General features: G+C 46.2%; 1 protein-coding gene across 15 annotated transcripts in view; it reads left to right on the top strand.

The window, feature by feature from the left end:
* Nucleotides 1–458: 458 nt before the first annotated feature.
* EPB41L3 (erythrocyte membrane protein band 4.1 like 3) overlaps nt 459–12,509 on the top strand; it is a 228,812-nt gene continuing 216,761 nt past the window's right edge. For 7 of the 15 annotated variants that reach the window (XM_070627375.1, XM_070627376.1, XM_070627392.1 and 4 more), the window contains exon 1: nt 468–779. Coding sequence is in view for 3 of the 15 variants with exons in the window: in XM_070627357.1 (XP_070483458.1) it covers nt 1,764–2,097 (334 nt within the window). In the remaining 12 variants the exon portion in view is untranslated. Of the gene's footprint in view, nt 780–1,748; nt 2,098–12,509 lie in introns of those variants that run through there. The other 8 variants (XM_070627357.1, XM_070627358.1, XM_070627355.1 and 5 more) reach the window with 5 other exon arrangements.

Here is a 12,509-nt window from a genome sequence, read left to right as displayed (position 1 = left end):
GTGGTGCGGGCTGGGTTAGAAAACACAGAGACGGTAGGACTTATTTTCACGTATAAATACGTGAAATATAAATATAAATGCGCTTCACGTAAACTTGTGGGAGACAAGCGAAAACAACCCGCAAACTACTTTCTGGCTCACATCCATGCACTAGTTGCCGCTGTGACGTTAACTCCAGAGATTGCACAAATTTAATAGCAGCAAAAGAAACGAAGTTACCAGGTCCCCTTAAGCACACGAAGGGCATTTCTCATACCCTCTTTCCTTCCTCCAATCCCCAGTCTACAGGAAAGTGTGTGTGTGTCTTTTGTGTGTGTGCGCGTGTCGAGTCTACAGAGCCCAGGAGGCCCGGAAGGCGGAGCCACTCTCCCCGCGAGCCGGCGGCCCTGCGGCGGGAGCGGGCGGGCCGAGCGTGGGGACCGCCCCGGCGCGGGGCGCAGCCAACGAGCGCACGGGGAGGGCGGGGAGGGCGGAGCGGCGCGGGCTGGCACAGGCGGGCGGCGCGCGCTGCAGGTGGCAACTTGGGGGTGCCGCCACCACCGCTGCGGGCCGAGCCCGGGTCTGGCGGCCCTTTCCAGCCTCGGGCGGCCCCTTCCCGCCGCCAAACCCGAGACTAGACCCAGGGAATCCGAAGGAAAGAGCCGCGGCGCAGGGGACCTGTGAGCAGCCCTTACCCCTCCTCTGCCCTTGCGCTACTTTTTTTCTTCAAGGAAGGTTGTGCCTGGGGGCTGAGAACAGGCTCCAGGAGGCGCCGGAGAGGAAGGCTCCCGGTGACCCAGGTGAGAACCTTTCCTTTCCAGTGTCGCAGCCGGGCGCAGGCCGGGACGCCCTCTCGCCCCATGGGCAAGGGCCGGGGTGCGGGCGCCTGCCCTTGGCTCGAGGTCGAGGAGGGAGAAAGCGAGGAAGGGGCGAGGCTGGCCCGGCCGGGGGCTGCCTGCCGGGACCTCCTGGAAGGGACTCCCGGGCGGGCACCCTGAAACGAGGGGCGGGCAGAGAGGTGCTTTGAGGGGGCCGAAGGGCTTGCGCGCTGGCTTCAGTTAGCCAGGATCGCCCCGCCGCGCGCCGGCTTGAGCTATCCAAGATCGCCCCGCCGTGCGCCGTTCGAGAGCCGCAGAGGGAGCCGAGCGCGGCCCCTCTGCGAAGCCCCGAGTGAGCGCGCCGGGCAGGGCGAGCGCACGCATCTTGGGTCCCTGCGAGCCAGAAGCGCTAGAGGACGTCATCCCTCTGGGCTCCAGCAACTCCTCCTCCGCGCCGGCGGCTCAGCCTTGCGAGGTTCCGCGCCTTTGCCAACGCGCGAAGTGTTTGTGCAGTCACTCCCCTCCCGGCCCTCGCCGGAGTTGGAGCGCCCCGCCGCGTACTTGTGCGCTGGAGGCGAGTGGGTCTGGCCAGTTTTGTGCGCGGAGGGCGAAGGTGAGCGCGGGCTTGCTCTTCAGTGCTCTCTCGTCCCTCCCCGCCCCACTGCAGCTTGAACCGCTTGCCCAGGGAGCGGACGGAGTCTCAGAAGCCAGACCTTGCTCGCTCCAGGAAATTGGGGGGCCTCCTAGGGTGGTGCGAGCCTCTGCCTCCACTTGGGCATTTCAGCCCCTGCCGTAAAGTGGACAGTGGCTCTGACCTCCGCGTCCGGGCTCGCGGCGTGTGGGTGCTGGCGGCAGTGAGTGTGTGTGTGAGGGGTGGGCATGTGCCATCCTCCGTGAGGCAGAGGCCAGGAGCCCGTTCCCCGGCCTGGCCGAGCCGCGCGATCCCGCCGCCCCTCGCCGCGAGCGATGCGCAGCTGCCTGCCAGCAACTCAGCGCTGCTGGCTCCGCTCCTCCTCGCGCTCCAGCTCCCAGGCCCCGCCACCGAGGCGCGTGCCAGGGTGGAAATCATCTGGCTGGAGGGAGCGAGGAGGGGATCGGGGCGCTCCCGAGGCGGATGAGGCGGTTTTTCAAAATGCAGGGCAGCGCCCCTTGCTGGGCGTTTCATCTTCCTGCGGCTCGACTGTAAGGATCTTGGGTGGAGGCGGGTGGAGGCGGGCGGAGGCGGGTCGGTGCTCCAGGGAGGGCGTCGTGACACTCGGGAAGCCGAAGTTGGGGCCGCTGAGCATCCGAACTCCCTTTGGTGCGTCTTGCTTGGAAACCGAGGAGCTAGGGGTCTGCAGGGGGCGCCCTGCGCGGGAGGTGGGGCGGCTGGGGAGCAGCTGCGGGAGGGCGCCCCCGGGCTGCGGGCGCCTGAGGGCGTAGGGCCGGCGTGGGAGGCCGCGGCGCGGCTGCGCTGGGTTCGGGGGCATCGGAGTTGCGCTGGAAGTTGAGGTCGGGGCCCGCGCCGCGTGGTGACAGCCCCCGCGGCCGCTGCAGATTCAGAAGCAGCAGCCGCTTGGCGCGTTCGGCCGCCCCCTCGGCCCGCCGGTCGGGCTTTCGCTTTTCATTCTGCACAAGTGAAGCGTCTGCGCCCGGAAAGCCTAGGGTGCTGGCGGCGAAGCCCTCTCGGGAATGAGGGGCGGCGTCCAAAACACGCAGAAAGGGAAAATGCCGGGATCCGGCGGGGAGCGCCAAATATCCCCGAGACAAGGCAGGGCTCACCCAGCCGCGAGGTCCTGCTCCCGGCCGGTGGCGCCGCTCTCCCGAGGGGACCGAGCGGGAGAGCCCCCTCCAGCCCAGCTCTCAGGCTCGTCACCACTCCTGTCTGATTCCCTCCGCAGTGCATTGGATTAAGACTGGGCCGAGAGACCTGGAATCCACGAAGCGAATGAATGTAGAAGCGACTGTAAATCCAAATCTAATTCCAGGTTAAATCTGAATTCAATCTGATTAGATACAGACGCTAATCTGGCAGAGCTGCCCGAGAGGGGGCCCTCTGTGTTGCGTTTCTCCTAATGGCTGTTAGCGAAGGCCCGGCTGGGTTTGCTTTTCCCACGAAGGGTTCCTGCTACGGTGGGGGTGGGGTGCACATAGCTTTACAATTAATTTACAAGGAGGATTCAGATTGCTTTGTAAATGCCCTTGGACACTTTCCTCCCCTTCCCTTGTCTGCCATAGGCTTTCCCAGCTGGATCAATTACCTTTGAGACTTACGTGACACCAAGGGGTTAAAGATCCTCTCTTGTAACATTAGTTTCAGAGAGGACTTTTAAATAGGCTTCTTAGAACAGAACGTGTAGTAACCTCTGGAAAACATTGTCTATTTTGAGGAGCAGAAGTACAAAAACGAAATTTTACAACTAGGCTATGACCTCTGAATTCCAGTAAAGGAGATGGCCCTCCCTGGAGTGTAAGTTGTTCCGTGGACTCTGTCTCTCTCATCCTTTCATCTGGTCCATCATTTCATCCATTCCCATCCCGGGGCCTGGTATAGAGTAGGTGTTCAACAGACATTTATAGACTGGTGCTTATAATTAAAAACGTTGGCCTGAAAAGGCATTTAATAATTTCTAGGATCAATCATCATTTAAATCAGGATATTAATTATAATAGTCATTTTGAGGCCTAATGTACATTGTTTAGTTACAAATATTTTTAAACTAGGATTGGTGAAATCACTTTAAATAAAAATGTACTTAAGCTATTAGGAAATTTAGAAATAACAGAATGACAGTTGTGTGCTTGAAGTCCCTCTATAACAGTCTCTGGTTGCATACCTCTAGAAACGGGGATCTCACTACTTTTACAAGTATTCTATCTATTTTAGATAAATTTATTATTCAAATGTTAGGAACACAGGGTGAAGATGACATGGCTTCTGCCCACATGGAGCTCATGTTCTAGTTGGCGGGCCAGAAAGGAAGTGTGATTTTGATGCTATTGGATAGACATGTGAGAAAGCTAAGGGATTTCAGTGAAGTGATCTCTTGCTTCGAGCGGCAACAGCAGGAGAAACTTCTCAAAGGATGGGTCCTGTGGTTTGGATTTGAAGGAGGAGGAGAAGTTCTCCTGGAGGATTGTATAAACAGACTCAGCAGAAGCTCCCCAGAGCTTGGCCTGCCTTTCTGTTCCTTCCTTCCAGTTCCGTCTGCCAAGGTGTAACACAGCCTTCTCTCTCTCCTACACACCCACCGTTCTTAGAGTGAAGGACAGCCTCCATGTCTCTCTGTTTCTTCTCTTCTCCAGGCCAGAGAGCCGCAGGTTCCTCATGTCCCTCTCACCCCAGATCGCTGGCTTTGCTCACAGCACACTAAATGTTAACATGCTTCCTCTGAAAAAAAGAAGCCAAAACTAAAGCGGGGGTGATTTGTGTAGAATTTTAAGTCAGGGCAGTTGGGTGTGAACCGCTCATTAAAAAGATCCAGGGAGCCGAGTGAGTCACGGTCCACTCTGGGCAGCCATTTCCTCATCTGGAAGGAGAATAATAATTTTCACCTGCCACCCTGTGAGAATTCATTCATGACTGCAGAGTCGTCAGATGTTCTGGAAAGAACAGTGTGACGCCATCACGTGGAACGTAGCCTTTTCCAGTTCTGAACAGATAACCAAGAGCAGCAGGTATTTAGAAACTGTGACTTTGAGTGAGAGCTGCTACAGAGGCTGGAGGGTTTGAAAGCTGGTGAGCCATGATCTTCACCCTAAAGATGGAGAAATGTAAACAGCCGTTAGAAAACTTATGATTTGTCATTTTGCCAGGGAGTAGATGAAAGTGCAACAGACAGAAATCAGATAGTCACCAAGTTGCTGAGGAGAAGGGAATAATGTATTTTGTCTTAATGCAGCTTGGGTAGCATGTGACACTTTTGTTTGGGAACATTTGGTGTCATGATGACACATCCTGTAAAGCAGCAGGTCTGATAGATGTGCAGCATGTGTTCTGAAGTCACGTACTCGCTGTGGGTCACATACCCAAAGCAAACACAAGGGGACATATCCTGGCAGGATTGTGCACAGAATTCAAGACACAGGAGCTAAAAATCCACTATCCTGGAATCCTCTATAATGAGACAGTGAGCAGCCAACTAGATTAAAAGCAGTGATAAGAGGGGATGGCACTGAATATTATTGGGGCCAATTTGGAGAGATTTCAGTCAAGTAGAATGAACAGCGATCAGAACTGGAGAAATATTAATGGGCAAAGGAGTGCATGGCAGTCCTTACATTGGGTACTCTGAAATGAAAGGAGCAGAGAGCTATCATTTCTGTGTGGTGGAAAACAAGGATGTGAATCAGAGCTCAGCCCCCTCGCTGCTGACTCCAGCACACTACGGAATATCTCTGAGCCACAGGGTCCTCATCAGCTGAACCAGGAGAAGAATGTAGAACACCTAGCGCCCAGCCTAGCCTTTAGATTAGCGCTTTGCAACAAGCCTCTGGTTTTCTAGCACCAGGAGTGTGTGTTGGCTGGATGAGTTATTAGCACATCTTTATCTTCAGCCTCCGTTAGAAATCTACTCTCACATTTCCAGCTGCCAAGCAGATATTTCTACCCAGCTGTTCCACAGTCACCTCAGACTGAATACTCACCTCAGGCTAAAAATTCCGTTAGTCAATTTTGTCCTTTCCTCCCTTACCCCTGTGCATCATGTTTCAAGTCACCAGGCGGGAAGCCTGGCTGTCGCTTTTCAGGCCTTCCTCTTCTCACGGTGTTCCCCCACAGACACACACCACAGAAACGTCAGTGGTGCTGTTGTGCTGGCTTCCACTGTCACTCCCTTTCTGTCATAGTGCCACCAGTCCTACCCCATGCTCTTGTCACCTCTTGCTTGGATCCTTGTGGTAATCGTCCCAGCCTACTCCCATCCCACCTGCCCTAACTTCTGCTTCCCGTTCAGTCTTTTAGCTTTGCTTCTATCACTCCCAGTTCCAAACCTCTAGTCTCCCCTATTTCCTAAAGGATAAGATCTGAATGTTTTAGATTTATATTTAGAACCATATGTTTGCTCTCCTGTGTCCGCATGTTCTGTATTATCTCCCACGGGCCCCAACAGGAAACTCATTGCACCTGTCACTATGTCTTATGCATACCTTTAGCTTTTATTTCTGTATCCTGTGCTCATCCATTTCCTTCAACTGAAATGCTCCTCTTCGCTCTGTGTTCATCTCGAAATCCTACTGGTTCTTCAAGGCCCCAAACTACCTCCCTCATGAAGTTTTTCTTGATCATTCTCAGGTCTCTCTCCCTCATCTTTTCTTCTGCAGCTCTTTGCTTTTCGTCTCACTTCATGTGTACCATGTATTGTTCTTTAGTGTATTCCCCTTGATTGACAATGTTCTCATCTTTGCCTTCACCACTAGGTGGTGCGCAGAGTAGGGCTCAGTAACCTCATTGAATGCATGCGTGCATAGGGGTGCCTGAGCTGGGCGATGTCAGAAGAAGGAAGTTCAAACTGAAGTCAAGTGGGCATTTGGAAGAAGTAACCAGCCCTTGATTGAGTCTTTGTAGGCAAAGTGAAAAAGAGGCAGTCATCTGGAAACTTCACAAACCAGCCTCTATCTCATTTTGGTCTAATTACATGAATAATTTAAGCTTTGGTAGCTGGAGGAATCTGTATAATTATTAACATTCTTCATTGTAGAAACAAGCTTTTAGTCACGTGAGCTGGACAGAGCTTTCAAAAGCAGACTAGAATGTGGAGAGCCAAGCTGATAGTGATTGGGCTGAAAGAAAAACGAGATGTGCTGGGCAAGATGCCCATAAAGTGCTGAATGCATCCAGAAATATGTGAGAGAAATTAGTGGTTTGGGGCCTATGAGTTTGTCTGATCTAGAATCTCCTTTAGGAAGCTTTTCATCTGATTCCTATCGTGGCTCCTGGATTTACAACATATAATCAGGCATGTGTTAATTAGCGTGGGTAGTTATTCAGATGTTTCTGATCTAGAAGAATGAAAAGACTGAGCCATTCCTTGTGTGCATACAGTATGTTTGAGGACAGGTGGAGAAACAAATTATTATAAAAAGCTTGCCAGCTTCCATATTCCAAGAACAGAAATGTTTCCAAACAGTCTTAAATGTACAAGCTTTCAAACTTGAGAGGATACATTCATCCTCAACAAACAGTTATAAAGAGCCCATTGCACACAAGGGAGAAGGGGAGTAAAATAGTAGAGCTTTTAGAAAGAGATCAAGTTAAAGAGACCATCAACTCAATATAGATTGCTATATATGTAGAATATTACATATGAACCTCATGGTAATCACAAACCAGAAACCTATAATAAATAAACAAATAAGTAAGGAAAAAGAAATCAAACATATTACTAAAGAAAGCCCTCAAACCACAAGGGAAGAGAGCAAGAGAAGAACAAACAAACAGAGAAGAACTGCTAAAATACCCAGAAACAAACAATAAAATGGCAATAAATACATATTTAGCAGTAGCTACTTTAAATATCAATGGACTAATTGCTCCAATCAAAAGGCATAGGGTGGCTGATTGGATAAAAAAACAAGACCCATATATTGGCTGCATACAAGAGACACACTTCAGACCTAAAGACACTCACAAACTGAAAGTGAAGGGATGGAAAAAGATACTCCTTGCAAATGGCAAAGAAAAGAAAGGTGTGGTTAGTAATACTTACATCAGACAAAATAGACTTTAAAACAAAAATTATAACAAGAGACAAAGAGGGGCACTACATGATGATAAAAGGGAGCAATTCAACAAGAGGGTATAACACTTGTAAATACCATGCACTCAACATAGGAGCACCTAAATATATAAAGCAGTTATTAACAGACATAACAGGAGAAATAGATAGCAACACAATAATAGCAGTGTACTCAAACACTCTGCTTACACCAGTGGATACATCATCCAAACAGAAGATCAGTAAAGAAACACTGGCCTTAAAGGACATATTAGACCAGATGGACTTAGTAGATATATACAGAACATTCCATCCAAAAACCACAGAATACACATTCTTTTCAAATGCACATGGAACATTCTCCAGGATAGATCACATATTAGGCCACAAAACAAGTCTGAATAAATTTAAGAAGTTTGAAATAATACCAAGCATTTTTTCTGACCACTAAGAATTCAGCTACAGGAAGGAAATCAGAAAAGCCACAAAAATGTGGAGATTAAAGAAAATGCTACTGAACAATGATTGGGTCGATGATGAAATCAAAGGAGAAATCAAAAATTACCTGGAGACAAGTGAAAATGAAAATATAAGATGCCAAAATCTGTGGGATACAGCAAAAGCGGTTCTAAGAGGAAAATTTATAGATTCAGGTCTACCTCAACAAACAAGAAAAATCCCAAATGAACAATCTAACAGTGCACCTAAAGGAACTAGAAAAAGAAGAAACAAAGCCTGAAATCATCAGAAGGAAGGAGATAATAAAAATCATAGCAGAAATAAATGAAATAGAGACTAAAAAAACAATAGAAAAAATCAATGAAACCAAAGGCTGGTTCTTTGAAAAGATAAACAAAATTGACAAACTTTTAGCTAGACTCACCAAGAAAAAAGGAGAGAAGGCTCAAATAGATAAAATCAGAAATGAAAGAGGAGAAATTACAATGGACACCTCAGAAATACAAAAGATTATAAGAGAATACTGTGAAAAGCTATACACCAACAAATTGGATAATCTAAAAGAAATGGATAAATTCTTAGAATCATAGAACCTTCCAAAACTGGATCAAGAAGAAGTAGAGAATTTGAATAGGCGAATCACCAGTAAGGAGATCGAAACAGTAGTCAAAAATCTCCCAAAAAATAAAATTCCAGGACCAGACAGCTTCCCTGGTGAATTCTACCAAACATCCAAAGAAGATTTAATTCTGAGCCTTCGCAAACTCTTCCAAAAAATTGAAGAGGAAGGGAGGCTTCCTAACTCATTCTGCGAATCCAACATTATCCTGATACCAAAACCAGACAAGGACAACACAAAAAAAGAAAATTGCAGGCCAATATCACTGATGGACATTGATGCAAAAATCCTCAACAAAATACTAGCAAATTGAATACAACACTCCATTAAAAAGATCATACACCATGATCAAGTGGGATTTATTCAGAGGATGCAGGGATGGTTCAACACCCACAAATCAATCAGCATGATACCCCACACTAACAAAATGAAGAATAAAAATCACAGGATCATCTCAATAGATGCAAAGAAAAATCATTTGACAAGATACAGCATCCATTTGTGATACAAACTCTAAATAAAATGAGTATAGAAGGAAAATATCTCAACATAATCAAGGCCATATATGACAAACCCACAGCTAATATCATTCTCAATAGAGAAAAACTGAAAGCTATCCCTCTAAGAACAGGAACCAGACAAGGATGCCCACTGTCACCACTCTTATTTAACATAGTATTGGAAGTCCTAGCCAGAGCAATCAGGCAAGAAAAAGAAATAAAAGGGGTCCATATTGGAAAAGAAAAAGTTAAAACTGTCACTATTTGCCAGTGACATGGTTGTATATATAGAAAACCCTAAAGAATCCACTAGGAATCTTTTAGAAATAATAAATGAATACAGTCAAGTTGCAGGATCCAAAATCAATATACAAAAATTAGTTGCATTTCTATACGCTAACAATGAAGTAGCAGAAAGAGAAAGTAAGAATATGATGATCCCACTTACAAATGCAGCAAAATGAATAAAATATCTGGGAATAAACTTAACCAAAGAGGTGAAAGATCTGTGCACTGAAAACTGTAAAACGTTGACAGAAATTGAAGAAGACAAAGAAATGGAAAGATATTCTGTGCTCTTGAATTGGAAGAATTAACATAGTTAAAATGTCTATACTTTCTAAAGAAATCTACAGATTCAGTGCAATCCCTGTCAAAGTTCCAACATTTTTTATAGAAATAGCACAAAGAATCCTACAATTTATATAGAACAAGAAAAGACCCCGAATAGCCAAAGGAATCCTGAGAAAAAAGAACAAAGCCAGAGGTATTACGCTCCCTGATTTCAAAATATACTGCAAAGCCATAGTAACCAAAACAGCGTGGTACTGGCATAAAAACAGACGCACAGATCAATGGAACATAATTGAGAGCCCAGAAATAAACCCACACGTATACGGACAGCTAATATTCGACAAGGGAGCAAAGAACATACAATGGAGAAATGAGAGCCTCTTCAATAAATGGTGTTGGGAAAACTGGACAACCAAAAGAATGAAAGTAGACTTTTATCTTACACCATACACAAAATCAACTCAAAATGGATTAAAGACTTGAGTGGAAGACCTGAAACCATGAACTTCTAGAAGAAAACATAGGCAGTACACTGTTTGACATCGGTCTTAGCAGCATTTTTTCAAGTACCATGTCTGACTGGGCAAGGGCAACAGTAGAAAAAATAAATAAATGAGACTACATCAAACTAAAATGCTCCTGCAAAGCAAAGGAAACCATCAACAAAACGAAAAGACAGCCTAACAATTGGGAGAAGATATTTGCAAACCATATATCAGGGCCCGTGGGGTAACACGCATATGAGGATGGATGCTGGGGCGGGAACATGGAAAAGGTGCCATTCTGCCTGTTTCCTCTCTGTCGCACTTTGATGTCAATTCCTCAAACACCCTTTCATCACAGTGTTAACAACAACTTGCAACATGGGTCCTTAAAAATTGTTTAAATAATGACATTTTTGGGGAATGGTCTCCCTACCTTCACCTACCGTCCACACTCCTATGAGGTAAGCTTCTGACCCCACTCACACACACATCCGTGTCTGTGTTGTCTGAGTCTGGATTCCCTCAGAAACAGACCCCCAAGATAAAGATTTCAGTGCAGGTGTGGGACAATCAAGCTGCCACACTCATCCCACTGTACTCCAGTACCAGTAAGTTCTGGCTGTGTGTCTGGGGACAAATCACCTAAGTTTTCTGAGTCTTAGTTTCTTCTGCAAAATTAGTTTAGTAATACCTACCTAGCAGAGCTGTTATAAGAACTAGAAATAACACTTATAAAGTGTCTCACACAGGGTATTTGCTCAAACAAGTGTCCCCATTCCTTTGTCATATGATGTATATTTTATTAACATGTAATTCAGCAGGAAAATTCATATTTAACAATTAAGCTTTATTCTCGATATTTATATGTCAAGCTTTTGGTCCAATGTTTACTTATTTTTAAATCATTTTTAAAAATAAACTTTAGTCCTGAGTATATTTAAATGTAAGTTCCTCTTTGCCATTTTTTGTTTTTTTTAACAGTAACCAAACAAAACCTGATAATCCAGCAAAATGTTTCTGCATTTTCAAATGGCATAGAAATTAGTATTTTGTTGGTCTACCCCTCCATATCTGCATCATTCATGTTGGAAAAATAATGAGTATTATAGACATTTATCTGTGTCTGCACTGAAGTAATCTGTGACAAATTCATTTAGACTCCTTGATCTTGATCTACATTGATCATTTAATTACTAAGGTAATTAAGTAAAACTACCTCACTTCCATTTTTTTCAAATGGACAGAGCTGCTCTGGTTTTGAAAGAGCACTTGAATTCATGGTGCAGATAAGTGTAGCTCATGTTTCCCAGCCAAACACCCGCACGTCTGTCATGCAACTGTATTATCTTTGATGCTCTCACCGCCTGCAATGATGTTAATTCTAACCATCAGGACATTTCTCCCAACTGACCTTAGGAACCCCTGGCCATCTCCCTCCTGCTGGCAAAACCAAATCTTCTCTGTGCATCCACCATTTTTACTTGCTCTTATTCTGGCCACCATGGCGACATTTAATATCAAAGATCCCAAAGGCACCGATGGATGCTTTAAACCCACTGGGGCCCAAGCCCAATGGAGAGTCACCCCAAACTGCCAGCAGGTGATGTGTTCCTCAGCTTTCCTGAGGTCTGGGTTGGGTGCAGGTTCTGGGTCCCTGCTCAGTCCGCTGTGTAATCCCCGTGGCCCCACAAATTCCAGCATTCATCTCCTTGCCTTGGCGGCACCACCGCAACACCAGTGGCACTGTGTGGATTCTGTGAGTGCAGTGAAGTGCTCTTTCACTCAGGACTCAGACACCAGCATCTCGGTGCTAGGATGGAGGACGGAGCACAGCATACTCCGTGTCACATTCCAAGTCTGTTAGCTCTTCCATGCTTTCATATAAAATGCCTGGCACAGAATAAATGCTTAGACAAGTGTACCCAACTTATAAGCCTATGAAACCTTGGAATTTATCAAACAAGCAGTGGGGACCTGTGGAAGGATTTTACGCAGAAGAGTAACATGAGGAGGTTAGACACAGGAAGAGTATCCTGGCTGCAGGTGCAGAAAGTTTGATGGCAGGAGGACAGAGTTCGATGGGCAGCTGGGAGGCCTTTGCACCCAGCACTGCATCCCACAGTGACCTTGGCTGAGGTTCATACCTTGACTCTCTTCTCCCTTTACCTGGCTTCCTTCCCAGGAGACTGCTTACTTTTTCTCTTATGGTTAAATACTGGAATAACAAAAGCTAAAAATGTATAGATGTTATTTTTAAAAGGTTGGATGGCTTAGATACTTTTCTCTCACAAAATTTATGAATCCTGGGGAATATTATTATGTTACAACATCATCTACATTGTATTTATAAAGGATGCATAATTTGTGCTATTTTTATCTAT

Source organism: Equus przewalskii, chromosome 7 (genome assembly GCF_037783145.1).
Source record: "Equus przewalskii isolate Varuska chromosome 7, EquPr2, whole genome shotgun sequence".
NCBI lineage: Eukaryota > Metazoa > Chordata > Mammalia > Perissodactyla > Equidae > Equus > Equus przewalskii.
The sequence above is the reverse complement of the archived record's forward strand: the minus strand, read 5'-3'. Positions and strand labels throughout refer to the sequence as shown.